The sequence below is a fragment of the Pezoporus occidentalis genome, unplaced genomic scaffold (assembly GCF_034315485.1).
Source record: "Pezoporus occidentalis ecotype Australia unplaced genomic scaffold, CSIRO_AGI_Poc_V1 ctg4, whole genome shotgun sequence".
Taxonomy (NCBI): Eukaryota; Metazoa; Chordata; class Aves; order Psittaciformes; family Psittacidae; genus Pezoporus; species Pezoporus occidentalis.
In genome coordinates, this window is record NW_026915724.1 from 13,023,713 (window position 1) to 13,044,011 (window position 20,299).

A 20,299-nucleotide genomic window follows, 5' to 3' on the forward strand; every position below is an offset into this window, starting at 1 on the left:
GCCGCCAGCCCCCCGCCGCGGCCCTGAGCGCGTTTCTTGCTCCAATAAGCAATAATTAGGTCCTAAGCTAATGATGTGTCAGCTGATCCGCTCGCTCAGTCTGCGCACGGGAGGGGGGGGGGGGGGGGGGCTGCGCCCGGAGCCATCGCCATGGAAACGCTGCCCTTGCCTCTTCCCCCCCCTTTCCCGCGGCCCGCGGCTGGCTCCGCGCCCCTCCGCTCCCGCGGAGGCGGGTGCGCCGCGCGCGCCATCCCGACATGGGACAGCGCTGCCCGTCACCGCGCAGCGCCGCCGTCGCCACAGAAACTTTTGTCCCGGCGGCCAATCAGGGCGCGGGGGGGGGGCGCGGAGCGGCGCTGGGCCCGGCCCGGTGCGCCGCCGCCAGCCCGCCGCGGAGCGCAGCGCGGGGAGCGGCGCAGCCGAGCGGAGCCGAGCGGAGCGGCGGCCACCGCCGGTCGGGCCCGGGTCGGACGCGTGCCCCAGCCGCAGAGGTGCCGGCTGCGGGCGGGGGCGCGGAGCCGGGCGCTGGATGGCGGAGGCGCGGGCGGGTGCGGCCGCGAAGAGCCGACGAGAGGAAGAGCCGCGGCGGAGCCTTCCCCCCGCGGAGGGGGTGTCCTGCTCGGCGCGGCGGGGGAGAGCGCGGAAATCTCCGGCGTGAACTGGAACTGTGGCAAAGGGAGGGGGGAAATCCAGACTGCTTCATTTTATCTTCTTCTGCTCCCCCCTTTATAAAAAGGGGCTTTGCTCAGCATCCGCACGCAAACTTACTTGAATGCCTTGTAGCCAGTTTAGCCCAGAGACCAAAGGATACCCCGCGGATGCCCGAGGAGTCCTACATGTGTGAGCACCATCATTACACTGGCAGAGGAGCCGAGAGCCGCCTCCTTTCCTTTACCAACATCCTCCTGGGACTGATCTTTCCCTCCTCTGGTCCAGTATCCGAGTCTAGCTCCTCGTGTATCTCTGGTCTGGCTTTTATATTTTCCTTTTTCTCCCCTCCATCTGCTGGGATTGCCACATAAATAAATAGAGGAAAATTCTTACAAGGGCATCTGAAAATTCACGGTGGGACTCAATGTCAGGAAGTGAAAAGCTCACAGACCATTGATATCTTTTTTTTCTTACTATTTTTAATTTTAAAATATGTATTTAAAACGCGGATCGGATGTATTAAGCTTAGAAAATAGCAGGTAAGAACTTTCTTTCTTTCCAGTACCTTCATGCCCGGAGCGGGGATCTCTAAAGCCAAGCCGCCCAGCCCTGGAATAAAGGGGGAGCAGAGAGCCCAGCTTGCCCTTCAGTGGTTCCTCCATCCTGCGCGACCAGGCGGCCTCAGGGAGAGGCACAGCCCGCCAGGACAGAGACAGAAAGAGCCTTTCCAGAAGGCAGCCGGGGCGGAGGAGGGTGGGCTCTTTTTTCTTCTTCTTTCCCCCCCCCTCCTCCACCTGCACTATCCAGGGTGAATCCGGGTGCAGCTGATGTATGGAAAAGACGGATACTAGTCGGTATTTTCTTCTTTTTTTTGTCTCTTCGCTAAGCCGAGGGATAGGATTTTAATTATTTATCCACCCGAACCCTCTCCGGGTAATACGCTGCTGGAGCCAGTGGGATAGTCCTGCCTTGCACAATTATTAGAGATTGATCACGTACAGTGGAAGGATAAGAGGAGCCTCCACCAGACCCCGTTTGCCTCCTGTGAAAATAATCATAATCATAATGAAGGAGAACATTGCTACACTATTGAACTGACTGCTGCCCCCCCTCACCCATCCCCCTCCCGGTCGGTTCCCCCCCCCCACCCCCCCCCCCAACCACCACCACAACAACAACAAAAAATCCGCTGGGATCTGCCTGCACCGGGACCTCCCTCACTCCGGCTCGGAGGTGGATGCATTTTTCATGAGCGCTGGGTGAACAGGTGCAAAGTGCGGCGGGGCGGCCCGGCCCCGCATCCCGCATCATCCCGCACCCCGCACCCCGGCCCGCAGCGGGCGGCGTGTGCGCGCCTGTGTGTGTCCGTGTGTCCGTCCGTGTGTGTGAGTGTGTGCGCCCCGGCGTGTGCATGTGTGCGTGTGTGTACTAGGAGATTATGGAGAGCAGCGACCGGGACATGTACCGCCAGTTTCAAGACTGGTGTCTCAGGACTTACGGGGACTCAGGAAAAACCAAGACGGTGACCCGTAAAAAATACGACCGGATCGTCCAGCTCCTGAACGGCTCCGAGTCGAGCTCCACGGATAATGCCAAATTCAAATTCTGGGTCAAATCTAAAGGCTTCCAGCTCGGCAACTCGGACGAGGTCAGTGGTGGTGCTGGAGGAGGGAAGCAAGTGCTGTACGTGCCAGTCAAAACCACGGTTAGTAGAGAATTGTCTTCCTTGTTCTATGTCGGCCGCTGCAGCCCGCTCCGGGAGCGAGAGGCACGGGGGGAGCCGCCGCCACAGTTGGCTCCTTCCTCCCTCTTCCCCCAAGTCATCATCACCATGTTGCGTTTGCCTGTCACATTATACACCGCCGGGCTCTTTGTGGGGCCCTTTTATTTAAAGCGATCGTGCGCACAACACACCCAGCCGGGGCCGTGTCGTTCTCCTCCTCGTCCTCCCCGTTCTCCCCCCGTCCCCTCGGGCCGCCGTGCCGGGTTTGGGGTGGGCTATTGTCCCCCTGCCGCCGGTCCGGCCATTGTGCCGGGCCCCGCCGCCCCGGGCAGCAGCCCCCCGCCGCCGGCGGGGCCGGTTGGAAGCGCCCGGGGGTAGCCTGCCTGGCGCGGAGCCAAGCGGGGCACCGGGCGGCGATTTTGGGGTGTGTGTGTGTGTGTGTTTCCCCGGGATATCAGTATATTTCTCCTTTTCCCCCCCATTTTTCTTTATTGTTAGCTCGCAGCCCTTGAGCCGCCGCGACCGTGCCTGCCTGGCTGCGAAGCGCCGGCTGCGAGAGTACCGGCGGCGGATTGGGGGGGGGGGGAGGCGGAAGGAGAAGGATGCTCAACAAAGGGAGAAAGGGTTCCGCAGGACCGGAGGGAGGGTGGGTTGGGTGACTCTCGCGGAGGTCGCACGGAGTCTCGCAGCCCGGAAGGTTTAAAACTCAATGTTAAGGGTAGCGTGGCATCCCCCGGCAGGCGCCAGAGCTGCCGAGCCGGCCGCGGGGCTGACAGCCGAGGAGCTGTTCAGCCGGGTGCCGGCAGCAGCGGCAGACCCGTTGCGTGTGTAAGAAGATGGGGACTGTCGGCTGCAAGTAGGTTTTGCCTACTGAACTCTCTTAATGTATCATTATTCTTACTTCTTGTGCTCTGGGTCATGCAAGCTAAGCCTCTTTTGTCTGTGCTCGGGGCGGGTGGGGAGGGGGAGCTCAGAGAGGAAACCCCGCAATTAAGAATATTCCTGCCTGGGCATTGGGCTTGGATGAGGAATATTCTCTCTTATTTTTCATTCCTATCTTTCATTTTTTATTACGGAGTGGCAGTTCATTCTGACCTAACGGGAGGATCGCCCGGTGGTGCAGCAAAAGGGGCTTCTTGGAAAGTATTCTGGGCTGGGTTGTGACGTAGGCTGCCGGGGAAATCTGCCTCTCTCTGCCTCGCTGAAGTCATAAACCTGGGCATTCCCAGGGGCCGGCTTGTATTTGCCCCCCTTGTCATCAGCGCCGTCACGGCTGCGAGGAGGCAGAGGTGGGAAATTAATTTTAAAGGAGTTGACAAATAGGAAGATTGAAAGTGAAAGAGAAGCTTTGGACGCGGTTTGTTCCCTCTCTATGGGTTTTACTCACCAAAGCGTTCTAGGTCTGCCTATAGATTCAGGTGATTTGGCAGATCTCTGTTCTATCATCAGATGACTGATTGCTAATATCTGACCCCAGAGGGTACTGTAGATGCAATTTATAACAAAAAGGTTGTCTAAAGCAGAAGTCTCCAGTGAGGTTGGTATTTTTAAATATCTCTCCTGCTTTCTGAAATAATAATTTTGCAGAGCCAGTAGGCAAGATCATCTATTCCTGAGACTATCCCCTTCACTGCAAGTTCAATACTGCAACAAAATGAGTATTTTTAAAATTCACATTGACTATGCTACTAAATAAAAAGAATAAACTATATTTTACATGATGGAATTTAAAAATTAAGTGCTGTTCCTGGCCTCTGAAACACAAGACTCCATGAAGATCAGCTTGTCTGTTTCTCTCACCTTTTCCAGGCCATGAAAGCCTCGAGTCCCACCTTGCATCCCCTCTTCTATTTTATTTTCAGATAAGCAAAATTCTTCTTGTTTTTTTTTTCTGTTTGTTTTGTTTTGTTTTGTGTGTTTGTTTTTTTTCCTTCAGACATTTCAGTCAGAGGTCAAGCACCTGGCTGGTCTTACCTTTGCTCATTTGGGGGAATCACACCTTCAGTTGTGAAAGTCTCTGTATGTCCCTATATGTGTATTTATATTCATGTGGAAGTAACTGTCTTTATGTAGCTTAAGCAACCAAGCAGGCATCCTGATTTTATTAGGATAAATCAAATAAAATCAAGAAAGGAAAGTTAGCATGACCTAGCTGTGTGCAGTTCCTGAATATGTGTGCATTATTTGAACAATGACACATAAACCCTTTCAGAAAAACTCTTGCATGCAGGTAACATTTCCTCCCACTAGCCAACATGAATCTGCTGTCCAGCGTAAATGAGAAAAGGTGATAGTCAGCACTCTTATACAACAGTCATCTCTGAGAAACAAATGCTGCCCCCCTCTTAAACCCATGAATCTGGGGTCACCATCCCATCACAAAAGGCATAAGAATAAGTACACCCATAGGGTGTACAATGGTTTGCATGAGCTATTGCCAGGGCAGGGGCAATGCCTGCCAGGCAGTGAAGGCGCAGAAACAGCCCATTTGAGAGAACAGGGATGCAGCCCTTGGCCTGGAGAAAGCCAGTTGCAAAGCTCCTATTGACTTCAAGAGGCCTGGGATTTTACCCAGCCAGGAATGATAAATTAGAGGGGTAAAGACTGGATTTTCATCAGACAGTAATTGTTGGTAAGCCTTAAAAGCCCATTCTCTTGTTTCTTTAATTCTTGCTAATTATTTAAGAGTTTATTAATTTATGACCATTTAGAAACATCCCCACTGTTTTGTTTGTTGTTGATTGTTGGTTTGGTTCTGTTTTTTTAAATCTGTTGTTATCCCATACATTTGAGCTTGTCCAGTCCACAGAAAGAGCCACAAACAGTAACAGATCTCCAGACTGTGAATCTCTCCCTCATCCTCTCCCTCTTGTCCCTCCCACTTGATCTCACCACAGGTAAAAGTAATTCCAATTTAAAATTAATCACTGCTGGCAGCATGAGCACTCCCTCTGCAGTAACAAGATGGATGAAATTACAAGTTGGACTATACACTCACAAGCTGGTCAAAAATAAGCAAATATTCAAATGCTTCATTAGGAATTATTCTCTCCTTGAAGCTTTAAGATTTGCTGCTCAGCTTTGCTGTCAGCCAGAGAGATTTGCTCCTGATGGTGCTGTAATCCACTGCTGCTGGTAATTAGACATCATTACTGCTGCGTTAAAGGGAAAGAGAGAAGGAGAGAGGACAGGCTGGGGCTAATTAACTACTTGATTCTAATGAAAGAAAGAGAGCTTGATAGCAACTGGGAGGTTGCACCGGAACAGGCTAGATGTACAACACAGACTTAATTGAAGCAGGGGTGTCTTGCAGCCTCACAGTAGCTAAGGCTTGGTCTACTTTCATATTCTGTGGGCAGTAGCACATGAGGTATTATTCTGTTTTTCCCTTCCTTGGTTGGTAAGGAGCTCAGAATCACAGGCCTATCTTCGACACCAAGTTTAAGCATGCCTGCTTAAGGAGAACGCATAGGTGATTATGTGCTGGCTTAATCTATTTTACGGGTATGGTCTCCTCAAGAGCAACAGGAACAAATCAATTTCTGAATGTTCACATCCTTCTGTGGCTTAGGAGATGCACTTTTGGTCACCAGGCAACAACATCCCCTGCAAAACAGCCATTTTAGGTTCAGAGTGGGACAACACGTAGTAAGGTCCCAATGAGTATCTTGCTTCTGCAACTTTTCAGATTCCTACTGCCGTCATCGTATTGCTGTCATTTTCTTTCATTAAGCCAAGCTACGCTTTGTGAAAGCAGTGAAATTATGCCTAGCCTAGACATGCTATATAAACATGTTAGGCCAACAAACACGCCAAATGGCTGACAGTACTGACTCTTAATAGTTGGTACCCACAATCCATAAGGAGGAACTAATATTTCTAGTACGGTATCTTTTCTAACTGTATATGTGATTTTTATGGAGGATTTTTTTCTCTTTGGTGTATTTTCAGCATAGTTCTTTAACTGGAACTGTTTATCAATTGGCAACTTGAAAACAAATTTCTTTTCACTACTTCTCTTTCTCTTGCTTGATGTTGTCCATAGACACAAACATGGCTCCTAAAACCTGTTCTGATTTATAAACAAGTTATAAAATAATGGCCTAGGCTTTATCAATGTATCTAAGCACACCTTTCCTTTAGGAAAGAAAGGCCAATATGACTGCAGGATACCTCTCAAATATAGAATTTACACAGTATTAGCAAACTAATAGAATATAACCTCAAAGGCCAAGTTCAGATTGCTTTTATGTCATTATTAATTTGGAATGACTCCACTGACTTTAATGAAATCACAAGCCTAATGTACGATTTTCCCTGTGCCTTCTTTTACATTTTGCAACTGTAAGCATAGAATGAACTTTTATTCAGAAACCAAATTTCATTCAGTTTAGTTAAATCTTTAGATCCTCCAGGATCCCAGTACCTCTTGGATTGCTGTTAGCAGACCAGAGAGGCTCTCTGCAGGTGCAGGGCTGTACTACTGAACCTGATTACAGGATTTAGGGCTTAAAATTACAGGCCCATCAGTTCCATGGAACAGGCTATATCCCAGCCCACCTCTTGTTCTGTTAGTGATGAAGAATAGCAGATGGACATACGAGTTTATGGTTCGTTTGATTTTATATAAATGACTTTGTTTATGAAAAGAGAAGAACCACCACAGTATAAACAGCTTGTATGTCAAAATACGGTGCTTTAAATTATCTTTGATTTTAAACTGTTCATTATTTTAGGCCATTCTATAGTAATCTGAAAATATGCAGCTTTGCTTCATTGCGTTTCTCCCCATTTTTGTATCCATCAGTACAAAAAAATGAATAAAAGTGTTTGTGAAATATATATTAGTAGCTCCGTATCCTACTGAACTGCCAACACATACTGGCAGTGAGTATCACAGAAAGGTGATGCTGAGGGTGAGCTATAATTTATCCCAAGATACAATTCTGCAGGAGTTTACAGTCTTGTTAAATGCATCTTCCAGGCTCAGAAGCAGTACTTGAGCCCTGATGTATCCATCCCATTTTAACTGCCCACCACATTTTTCTTAACCCCTACTCAGGTCTGGAGAGCTTCATCTCCTCCTGTTACCCGCAGCCTCTGCCCTGCTGTTTGCAGACCTCCCGTTGGACTCGGAAAGGAGGGATGCTGGTGAATCAAACAGGCAGTGCTGGAAAATGGTCATAGCAGATGGAACAAAACTGGTTTAGTTGGCAACTCCTAATGCAGGCATTCAGAGAAGTGTTCATAAAGATAATAACTCTGTCCTGAAATTCAGAAATGTTAAAGCGGCCATATGTAAGATGCCAACTCCACATGCGTGTGTGAGAGAGAGGCAAAGGGAGAGAAGGATCTGAGATTTCTTGGTAACAATGCTGAGCTAAAATTTTACAAAGAAACGTGAGCCAAACCCAGCAGATTTAAAAAACCTGAACATTTTAAAGTGGTCCTTCTATAAAGCTCAAAAATGATAATCTTATTTTAGAAACATTAAATAGAGTGCAGCACTAACAAACAATACTAGGGATGTATCCACCCCATCTACACACACATGTAGTGAGAGACAGGATGACAGATTCAGTGCTATTACCTGGTAAAGGCCAGGCTTGTAGCTCAAAAGTCCAAATCGTTCCAGTGATCCACAATAAAATCTCCCAGTTTAATTTTCATGATGCTGCAAACCTTTGCCGAGAAGATTGAGGTGACAGTGTACTCGGTTCTTTGCTGACTTACCCTCAGCCCCTTGTCAGTGACACTGCACTGGATTCACTCATGATGCAGCATGGTAGGGATTCCAGCTCAGACACTTCAGCTCTGATTTCCTTTAGACATACTGAGTGTTGTTTCTGTGGCTACACAGCTATGTGATCTGTGGGAAATAGGCAGGCATTTGCTAGCAGGTTAGTGCTAAAATGGGCTGACAGGCATCATCAGTACAGCATAATGGGGCTTTTTCTTATCTTTGTACAGATCCCTAACTTCTGGGATCATCACCATAGTCTTGTTCAATGCTCTAGACAGAAAGGTGACACAATCCAGAGAGGCCACACAGACATGCACAGAAAGGCTCCAAGCAGAGAGGGCTTATCATGAACACAGGCCCCTAGTGGAAGAGGGCTAGTGCCAGTGCAGGATGAATGTGGGAGTTCATGATTCAGATTTCATTTTACGCTACAGAAATAAATCCAAATTGGCTGACACTGAACCGTGAGTTTTGGTCTGCTGTTGAAAGGAGGCAACAAGCAGCTGTTGCCTTTGGTCTGAAGGAAGCTGTCTGGGTCCTGATCTTTCCCTGTATGCAGGGTAAACCTGTTGAGAGTTTGCTGGTGAAAGAGGCACAAAACAAAGGAAGCAGATATGGAGAAAGATCACAAGACAGCATGGCATGAAACACCCTCCAAGAGGATCATACTAGATTCTGCAGCCTCCCTCCACAAAGCATCACAAAGGTCTCTTGTTCTTTGTTGAGTAGGTTGACTCTGGTCAACACAGACTCCAAAATGAGTAGAGCTTTGCAGGATGTAAAAGATGTTTTTCTCTTGTATATGTCATTTTAAACTTGCCAGAAGACTCTGACTTTAGAAAACCCAGGAGGTATGAGCTGGTGCATGAGAGTTGTTTGCATTGTCCTGTGGCAGCAGTGAAAGTGATCCCTTCCTTTCTTAAGTTACCTTTTTGTTCTACATAAATACAGGAGCCTCAAAATCTTACATTTCCACTAGCAAGGTATTTTTAAATGGTTTATAAACATAAAATATCCAGGTAGGCATTGCCAGTATCCATGAAGGACTTGCTACAAGTTATGGCATTGAGCATTCTTCCGGATGCAGATGGATTTTCTTAGTGATGATCAACTTTATCACAGACAGTTGTACAGGCTTCTAACTGCTTATTCAATAACTGCAAGCTGCAAAACTGACAGTTACTATGTGCATCTGCAGGGATTGCAGCTAGCTGTTGGAACTGAATTGTAGGCTTTGAACTGTTTAGTTGTGTATGTGGATACTCTTCAACTTAAGGGGCTATCTGTAGTGAACATTTTACTTAATAAATCTGATCTATGTTAGAATTAACCTCGAGTAGAGGTTTTTTTTCAAAAATAAATATTCCTTATAGACTTGGAAGGACAATTTTTATGAAATGACCTACTTGAGCCTAGGATGAAACTCATTCAACCTTTCTCACTTGAGAGCCTGTAATTAAACTCCTTTGGGAAATATGAGGTTTTATATATTATATTGCCAGTAAGGTCTGTGTGTTTGAAAGTTTTGTAAATTTTGTCATGCCAACTCTTTCATACAAGAAGAGATGGACGCTATAACACTTTGACTGTATTTAGGAACATTTAGGAGGTGAGATCACTTGCACTTAAATGACTTATGACTCCAACAATTTTTAAATGAGTACGTCTTATGATTGCTGTCTTTGTTGCTTCTGGACTTACACGTATCACTATCAATAGTGCCACATGGACTTTGTAGAAAACTTTTAAGGCAGACCCAGAGCTGAAGTAGTGGCCACTAAACGATGACCGATCTGTAGGGTAAAGAAGCATTGCTTTGGCATATGGGAGATCAAACTTGTGAATAGACTAATGCTCACTACCCTGAGCTGACAGAAGATGAGTTACAAGCAAGTAATCATATGAGTGCTTAGATACAGTAAGAAAACAGCATAAGGTATGGCCAGAGGTTTCAGCAGACAGGAAAGACAAGGGATGGTGGGTGATGAGATCCATCCTGGGTTGGGTTTACATTTTTCAGGTGATAAAACTGAAAAATGGCCAGAAACAGAGAAGCAGAAAAAAAGAGCTGATGTTAAATTGCAGTGCATCACTGGGTCTAAGAACACTAAAGAATTTAAGAATGAAGTAAGTGAAATATTAACATGTATCGTTTGCAACTATATATGGCAATGATACTGGAGAATGGCCAAAAATGTATTAGGAAGAGAGAAAACAACGTGGTAAACAGTTCACAGAGATGACAGACTACTGAACCAAATTTCAACATCAGAAAAAATAAACCAGTAATAAACTAATTCAAAATTATTTAAGTTGTTAGGTATCAGTATGAACCGCACCTGGTTGGTGCAGCTAGTCTGGATTTTCTAAGACTTAATGATGTTCTTCTAACCTGTTGTGTTCAGAAGTCTTTTAAAACCAATTTTCAGGTGAAGCTTTGACTCTGGCTTCCTTCTGAATTTAAACCAATCTGATACTGACTTTATTAAAGCAGGGCTGGAACTTTGGCTATGATGACAAATTAATGACAAAGGCGAAGAGTTGGGAAATTATAGGAAGTGTTTGAGAGATATACAAATGCAGTCCAATATGTGTATATACATACACATACGCACTCAAACCTCAGACAAATGAAGGGATTTCAACACTGGTTGGAATGGAAATTAATTTAGTCAAAGAAGAACTGGGAGGGAAAACAGAAATATCATAACAACGGAAAAAGGAGAAATCATGGCAGGCAGGATTCCCTACAGACCATTGCCAGATAATTTACACTTTATGCCATTGCGAGATTAGCTTTCTTGAAAAGAAAGGAAGAATTCAAGATTTTCAGTCACATTTAAAATGTATAGAATAACATCTCAAAAGAAATATTTAGGAATATTTTCAAACAAATCAATAAGTTTATATTCAATTACCATGACAGGTGTAACAAAAAACAGCATTTGGAAAAGTATAGAGGATAATATTGAAAACTTATTCTTCTTGTTAATTAAATAGTACTTCCTTGCCTTTAATAACATGCTTAGTGTATTTTTCTCATCTCTAAAAGGTCACGACAGATGAAAGGTCCGGGGAAGGTAACTAATTAAAGAAAAGGGATACTTATAAGAGAACGAGAAATAATTTTTAATGGTTATATCACCTAGCAAGATGAACGTTGAGAGAAAACGCACAGCAGAAAAGAGACATATCAAAATATAGAATGAGTCTTGAGATAAATGGTGTGGTGTAAATACTGATGACCAGCAGAGAGAGAAAATTCAGCAGCCACCTTTTTAATCCAGCTGCATCTTCTAGGACTCTTTTGACAACCGTGTCGAAAGGTAAATTCAAAGCTAGGCCAATGTTTTATAACCTGTAGTTTTGGGAATGGGAAGTCTGCACTGCAGCCCCTAGAGAAACTCTGGTTGTTTCAGCTCTTGTAAGGATGCGGTATGCTCTACATCAGTTCAGCTTTGCTGACTGAACCAGAAATGAGGACAAGGTCATGTTCCTGCTCTTCCTGCTCTGTGCTCATGGGAGCATGGGCATTGATGATGGCACTTACCTGCTACTGTGCTGCTACCTGGTGTCTTGCAGCATCTCCCCAGGTGTTTTTCCATTGAACATCTACAAGGGTTGGTCGTGTTCCAGCCCATACAGTCCACAGAAGGTAAGACTCGTGGAGCACAGTGAAATCCCAGCGTCTTCCCATCTCCCTCCCCTTTGTACTGAGTTTTAATATTGCTGATGGTCTCAGCCCTTGAGAACAGATTTTGAGAACAGATTATTAAGTTTTAGGTACACATTCTTAGGTTGGCTGAAGCTAGCAGATGAAAATAATTTGGTCATTACTGTACGATTCACCTGTATGCACTGTATTTTGTTTAGGGATTTATTTACTTATTTAATAATTACTGAGCTGTGAAACTTCTTTTGCATACTCCTTTGGAAGCTGGGACTAGATGGTTCCTCAGTCAGTTTTGACTGTAGCTGTTTCTGTGACTTGTTGCTGTAGTGGTATTACTAGCCTGGGGGAAGGAAGTCTACTATCAAGTTTTTGAGCTCCAGCACTATCCTGTGTGGACCAGTGCACGAGATTAGTGTGATTTACACAGAACATTTGCAATGAACAGACTCCATTTTCTAATTTACCCTACATGTGATGAGAAGTAATGTGCTGTTTTCACCCCTGTATTTTTGTCACCTTGTGCTAGCTTTTTGGGGGGTGTATTTGTTGTAACTATTATCAAACTTATTACGGTGGGAAGAAAAAAAACAACAACCCAGCAGTGTTATTAAAGAATGAATTACAGATATGAGAGGAAATCAGCTCATTCAAATGATGACAGTTTTTGGAAGAACTTGCTATTGACCAGACTGACCAGCAAGTGTGGCCATATATATATAATTAGATGACTTGCCCCACTGCATTTCTTAAGAAACTGCAGTAGGAAAGAAAAAGGAATGTAACTCATCCTTTGTTTCCTTCATCTAGACATAGCCTTTTTTTTTTTTTATAGTCTCTTTTGATAACCTTTATCTTTTTTATATTCTAAGAGTTCAGCAAAGCCCCACAGCCATGGTTACCATAATACTGAAGTATTTCATGCATAATGAGCAAACAGCCCAGCCCTCTTTTAATGAGTGCTATATTCCAATTCCAGGCATCTGTCAAAAACCTGTAGTTCAGACAGACCACAAGTATTTACCTTTTTTGTCTCAATTTGGGCTTCTCCAACAAGGAGACTGGACAATAAATCTGTATGGATGCAGCAGCAAAACCCAGCACGTCTTCAAAAAAAGTACATTGTAAACTCATTGCACTTTGGCCCTGCATTTTTTAGAGAACCTACACAAATCCTGTGTTGTATCAGTGAACAAGGCCCAGTTATCATTGTTTTGGTGTACCTGAGAGTTGAGTTGGGCACATGATGAGCTTTCAATGAGTTAAATTTGCACTGAAACAAATTGTAAAGCCATATAAATAAACCTAGGTCTAGAGCTGAATAAAAAATAAGACTTAAAATTAAGACTACTTTATTCCTCTTTAATCGCCCTTCTGCATAGCAAATTCTAGCAGTATTCTTTTCAAATCAGCCCAAATTTGGCAAGATATGTCAGACTTTGAGAAAAATGTGGAACTGAAAAGATTTTTTGAGCTGTATTCCTAATTGAACTTCGTATTTCCAACTTGAACCAAAGTGACTGCTTTCAAAACCCAAGTAGGAAAAAGCATTAAATATTTCACCTGAATAGGCAAAAGCAGGTCAAATTTTATTAATATTAGTAAGTAGAACACTTTAATTAATGGAATTCTAATGAACTATGTCTTTTCTTATAGTCATCACTGAATTTCAATGAATTTATAGGTAATTACACGATTTTTTTTTTAACTGTTAAAGAATTTAAAGTCAGGAAAATTTTTCAAAAAAATTAAAAATCTGGATTATCATGCTTGCTGTAATTTGAAAGTAGGCAAATAAGCAAAGTACAATGTAGCTCTAGGGAGCTGGAAGGAGTCAAGCCAGTGAAATACAGGAGGCTTTGAAGGACCAGTCTTGTCATCCTAAATTGCGCTGGATGAAATGCCCTCATGGGACAGCACCAATAGAAGGTCTATGAATCATTTTTTAGGCACAAAGATTATGGCCCTGTTTTGAAGATATAATGCAGTCCTTGGGAGACTCTTTAGGCTTTGTAGTGGCCAGTGCCCAAGGGAGGAGTCCACCCACAAAGGTTCTGCCATGTGCACTCAGCACCCTGATCAGTTGGTATCAGTTGACTGGGTGGCAATGACTGAATCCTCATTCGGTTATATTCAGATAAAGTTTTTCTATTTGTAAAGAACAATTTACTTTTAACTGCTGTTTTGTCACAGTATATTCCAATGTGCTAGACCAGCTTTTAATAAAGTCTATAGTCATGTTTATAAAATGATTGTTTAGGGAGAGAAAAAACAAACTGGAGAACAAACTTGATTTTAGTCCTTTAAACTCTCTATATATTTAAATCAATTAAAAGCGCATCTCTCATCCTGTCCCCTTCCCAACTAAACATACACTCACCCTCACACTGCGGAGGTTGGTTGTTTGCTTGTTTTTAAGTATTCTTTTTTTTTTTTTTTTAATGGATATTGCATTAGGACATCTGCTATGTGGAGAATTCAGATCTTTCCCTTTTCCCTGTCTCTCTGAACTATATTTATATTAGAGTAATTCTGCTTCAAATAAGAGTGGAAGAAAAGTGAAATGAGAGAATAAATGGAGTAAAGTGTTAAAGCCAATCAAGTATAAACAAACTTTGGCTTAATAGCTCCCTACAAGCTCATCCTAAAGCAATAAAGTCAGCTTTGGGAGAGGTGGAGGCTGTGGAAAGTAAAATAAGCCCAAAACCCACGTATTACACTTTTCACAACAATAATAATAATAAAGCTAATGAAGTAAACCAGGTAAAAGAAGGCTGATGCTTCCTGTTAGTTTGGTAATAAAACTAATGTTGATCTTCCAAACCAGTATTTAAGCAGCTAAGCATACTGGTTGGCCACCTATAGGCACAGAACAACCTTAAGATACTAACTACCTAACAATTCAGACTACCTGAAAAATGTGAGGAAGATGAAATGTGATGTCTGGGGAGGCATGTTTCATGTAAATTTGGTTTCAGCAAAATTTGGAATAAATTCTATGTCTATTCCCCAGCATTTATTTCAAATTGGAGTTTATTAGTCAACATTTAATTTAATGAGTATCACAGCATGATATAGCAGAAAGTAGCTAAGCAGAATATTGCTAGATACTAAGAAGCTCGTTACACAGATATGCAAATAATTAATATAGGTGCCAGATACACCTCACAGTTGAATTTGAATGTGTTCGCCATTGTGCCATAGCCCCAGTATCTATTTGATGTCTGCAGCACTATGCATTTTCCTCCATCCTTGTCATTTGTCTTTGCTGCTGCAGATTATTTACTAATAGGCAGAGAACAGTTCTTTCTCCTTGTGTTGCCTTTATTTCCAGACCTCGAGGCCTGCTGTTTCTCATTTTGAATTCCCATCCAACGGCAGGTGCCAAGATTCAAATGTACATTATCTACGGGCAGTAGGATCAGCCCGCTTGTGTAACATCAGTTGAAGTGAACCACTCACTGTGCTGGCTGCATTTTAGTATTTTTAATTTCTCTTTGGAAGACATGCTATTTTGGGGAGCAAACAATTGCAGTGTAAGCTGCACACAAAGGGAGATCTACAAATGGGTTTGTAAATGTAGGCTTCTGTAAATTAAAAAAAAACCCCACAACACAACAAACAAACCAAACCAGAAACAAACCAAAACAAGGAAACTTAGAAGCATGTAACTGGAGAATCTATTAGGCCCAATCCACCCACAACCATCTGGAGCAATAAGTTATCTATCTAATTTATCTAAACAAAACTTTGGACATGACATGGGCAGAAATGAGATGAGTAAGTTGAGCTGAAATAATTTGTACATTAATCTTTTTAAATGTCCAAAAGGCCAGGAAGGCTGGTTTTAAGAATTGTTGAATGAGATTACCATAATAACGTGAAATAGACCATTTTATAGTGAAAAAATCCTGCTCCCACTAAAGTCAATAGCAAAATCTCACCGACTACAATAGTAGTGGGACTGGTCTGCTCAGCAGCAAACCGTGCTTTAGAAAAATCAATACTTCAATTTTACAAGGTAATACGGATAGCAGTATAGCTGCCTATTATCAGACCTCGTAGTCTGCGGATTTTCTCTCTCTAATAATACAGAGGTTCAGCGCCTATCTTATGAATCACTGAGAGGAAAGACATGAGCCATTTCAAAGCGTTTCCCCTGCCCTAGCGGGAAGAGCTCTCCAGAGGCAGGGCGCGCGGTGCGGAGCGGGCGTCCATCAGCGCCGCGCACCGAGGATTACTCCGACAGGAACGACTGCCTCGCCCAAGAACAAAATAGCATTAATCGCTGTAGATCTGGCTGTAGCGTTTGATGCCCAGAACTCGAAACCCACCTCCTAGTATCTGTCAGCAGTAACCAGAAATGCCCCGAAACGCGTCAGTTACTCATCTCAGACCACATCGCCAAAAATACCGGTGGCATTTTTATTTTGTATTTTCTTTTTGCCTTTCAAGCGTTGCAGCGTTGTGATTCGAAGCAGAGCTATATCCATTGAGTTCATCTTGACACAAAGGATATACATAGATTTTAACAGGGACACACCTCGGGGAAGGGGCTGAGCTTTCTCTCACCGACCGCACAAGGGCAGCCAGACCGCCGTGGTTTTATTCCCTGGAGCTCAAGCCAGGGAATTTCTGGGTCCCTCCGCTCCGGGGCACGCCGCACCCCAGGAATCTGTGTGAGCGGCCGGTGTGTGTGTCCGTCCGTCCCCCGGGGCGGCGGTGAGGGGAAGCGGCAGCCGTTTGCCTGCGGGAGCCGCGGTGACCGTGACTCCATGGGACATAATGAGCGCAGCGGTTCTGCAGCCGGCAGACACCGCCGTCACCCCTCCCCCTGCAGCCATATGGTGCCGTAAACAACCGCCGCGCCGTGCGGGGTCCGCGGCTTGTTGTTGTTGTTCCCCCGCCCCGCGGCCCCGGGGGAGCCGGCCGGTGCTCCGGGGGGCACCTTGACGGGGACGGGGCGGGGGGGGGAAGGGCCATCTGCCGGGGACACCCCTCGGGGGGCCGCCACGCCAGCTGGGTGCGGGCGGTGCCCTGAGGGGCGAGGAGGGCGCCCTGTCCATTCCTCTCCCTCCCCACCCGGTGCAGGCCCCGCCGCCGCGGCTCTGTGAATTGATTCAGGGCCGGGGCTGGCATTGAGGGCACGAGGGAGGGGGAGCTGGTGAGGGTGCGGCTGTGCCGCCATCGCCTCTCCCCGCCGGTTCCTATGGTAACAGTGGAATACCTCCGGGACACACACGCACACACACACACCCGCTCCTCACTCCCACTCGTGACGGGGGGGGGGCCCGGTCGCCCCCCCCCGCCGCGCCGTTCCCATGGCGACGCGCTCCAGCAACACCTGAGCGGCCGCCGCCGCCCAGGCGGTGCAGAGAGGCACCCTCTCGGGTAGCGCCTCCCCCAGCTCCCCGCCGCAGCCCGGCCGGGCTCCCGTGGGGCCGGCAGCGGGGCTGTGCCCGCCCGCCCGCCCTCCTCAGAAAGGGCTGCGGTGGGCAGGGGCGGAGCGGGATCCGCCATCCCGCGGGCAGCCGCTGCTCGGCCTGAGCCCGCAGCCCCGGTAGGCAGCATCGTCGCTGTGAAACGGAGGCGGAGGGTAACGTGAGGTAAAATAGTAGCTCCGGTGTATTTTCAGTGCAAGGCCTACCCTGTGCAAGCCCAGTGTGGTGGTTACTGGTGGCACAGCTAGCAGCCAGAGTAGTGCTGGAGGTGGAATCGGGTGGGTGATACCGTCCTTTGTCCAGAGCAGTGGAGCAGGCAGCCCTGTGTCGGTTTCTGTGCCAGCCTGCCCAGTTCCCAGTAGAAAATGGGAGCTGGTCTGCCTGTGCAGTGGTAATATGGCTGGTACTGCTTTCATCAGGGCACTCCCAATGCCCACAGCACACTTTGCACTATGGTCATATACCCTGCAGACATCACAGGCCTCTGGGAGCCAGTGGATTGACTTAGGGAAACCCGTGTCATTGGAAACAACCCCCAAGTGTCTTAAATAAATGCACTGTACTATGATGTGATGCCACATGAAACCCTGCTGGCAGCTGTAGTGCAGCCCAAATACTTGCTGTAAACAGTGACATGTCGTGGTTGGCATGACTTCAAATGCAGGGAATGGAAATAAAACTTTGTGCCATTGTCAGTGCTGGTGTTCACCCTTGCATCCTGCTTTTGCCAGAACCCAGAACTTGAGACTCCTCTTGCTTAGCAGGCCTCGTGCTGTGTTACTATGGGTTATGTAGCTATATGGTATGTAATATAGTATATAGAAACACAGAATGGTTTGGGTTGGAAAGGAACTTAACTAGTTCCAAGGGACAGCTTGCACTAGGCAAGGTTGCTCAAAGCTCCATCCTGGCTTTTTTTGTCTCCTGGTTTCCACTTGTAGTGTACAGTCATTCCTTCTCTATTCAGGGTGTCTGTTTCAGCTCTGCATATTTACTGAAACAATGTGTTCTATTAAGATCACAGTATCCAGATCTCCAGAGGTCCCTTCCAACCCCAGGGATTCTGTGATTCTACTGTTTGTATTCATCCTTACCAGACCTCAGTTATGCTGGGTATCATGACTTACAGAGACAGGCTCATAGAATCACACAATCATAGAATGGTTCGGGTTGGAAAGGACCTTGGAGATCATTTAGTTCCAACCCCCCTGCCATGTTCAGGGGCACCTTCCACTAGACCAGGTGCTCAAAGTCCCGTCTAACCTGGCCTTGAACACTGACAGGGGTGGGACAGCCACACCTTCTCTGGGTAAGCTGGTTCCAGTGTCTCACTACCCTCACAGTAAAGAATTTCTTCTTAATGTCTAATCTAAATCTATCTTCTTTCAGCTAAACCATTTATAGCTGTCACTGAAAAAAAGTGTTGCTCAGCTTTTGGCCCTTGGGGTAATAAACAGGCCATAGAAATGGTTGCAATATAGTAAGGATATGAAAATAGGGTCTTGGGTCCCTGATGTGCAAATATTAATCTGCTATATTTTGAAGCCAGGTCAGTCCCTCTGAAGAATACTCCTGAGTGCCTTCTTCCATGTAGCTCAATGGAGTAGCCCAGGAACTGGGAAGATGGGGTGGATAGGAAGAATGTCCTTAGCCCCATACACTAGAAGAGGTTTTTCTTTTAGCTGTAATACGAAAAAAATACTTTTTATCAGCTTGCCTAAATGATGGATTGCGTGTCATTGAATACAGCTGGAGGACTCCCATTGTCTTTAGTAGAATACAGCTGAGACCTAAAAGATAGTAGAATACCAATAACATCACCGATGAAAATAAAAATTTAATTTCTTTGTGAAAAACTAACCAGAAAACCACATCTGTATCCTAAAGATGTTAAAGTAAAAAAGGGCAGGAAGCTTTCTTTTTCTTTATAGATGTTAAAATAGCTTTAAAATGGCATGTTATCAACTGTTACAATTTCATTGTGAGTCCCATGGTATTTGTAATTTTTTCTTAAAAAGTCCTATCTCCAGTCAAATGCTTGTGAAAATTCTACTTTTGTGTTGAAGAAATCAGGCAGAATTCGTTTGGTAATCCCCATAGAAGAGATTGTCAGGCTTACTAACAACTCCCTGTCAATTCTCAGAATCTCTCAAGGCCGGTGGGTATTTCATTATTGGCCTTTGGACTGAGGAATGTTAGGGGTTAGTGTGGTTCTACAGACTGATACTGTTGATTTATAAGCCATGAATGGTCTTGTAGGCTGCTGTTTGAGAACTTTCGCTTTAAACACTGAACGTGTTCCAAGTGCACCCTATAGACTTAGGAACCAGGAAACAAAACAAGTGTGTTTTTTTTCTGTATTGTAAGATTTTTTAGGCCAATTTAATGATTTCCATACCTATTTCATTAATTCAAAATATCAGCTAAATAATTAATATTAAAACAAAGGCCATAAATGTGAAAGATGAGAAAACAAAGGATATAATTTCAGCAAAATCCTTTCAACATAATGCCTAGTAAGATCTTTGAAAAAAATTTCAGAAGGTGCTCTAAATAACAAAACCAGACTAAAATTTAATTATGGAGATAGGAACACTCAATACATCTTAAATTATATAAAGCTCAGATTCATTATAGGGGAATCTAGAAGCTTCAGTTTCTGAAGTTTGAAATCAGATTGTAAAAGCTTCATATGTAAAAAACTGTGTATATGCTGCACTATAAAACAAGCTCTGGAGGAGAGCATTCTAGTACATGGCTTGCTGAAGACCGTATTTCCCAGGTACCATCTCACAACTGGGAGGCATTCCTGCTGCTGCAGCACAGGAGCACATGAGGATCAAATGTGAAAGCAATGTCATGCAATTGCAATGGCAATGCCGTTGTTTCTTGGTCCCATAACTCAACTAGGTTGACTTCTGTGGGACTAAAAATTGCAAAATAGGTTGCCACAATACCTACAGCATCAATTACTTGCAAGAAGTAGTTCAAAGAATTTATACAGTTTGTGTTATAAATACCGTCAGTGGAGTTGGTAGTAATGGTTCCTGCTAAACTGTTATGGTCATCAG

General features: G+C 45.0%; 1 protein-coding gene across 5 annotated transcripts in view; it reads left to right on the plus strand.

Moving 5' to 3' along the window:
• The first annotated feature begins 1,190 nt into the window (after positions 1–1,190).
• The window catches only part of NOL4 (nucleolar protein 4), a 204,221-nt gene continuing 185,112 nt past the window's right edge, over positions 1,191–20,299 (plus strand). For 3 of the 5 annotated variants that reach the window (XM_062633480.1, XM_062633483.1, XM_062633482.1), the window contains exon 1: positions 1,191–2,356. In XM_062633480.1, the coding sequence (XP_062489464.1) occupies positions 2,090–2,356 (267 nt within the window). In that variant the 5' untranslated portion in view covers positions 1,191–2,089. Of the gene's footprint in view, positions 2,357–17,232; positions 17,348–20,299 lie in introns of those variants that run through there. The other 2 variants (XM_062633481.1, XM_062633484.1) reach the window with 2 other exon arrangements.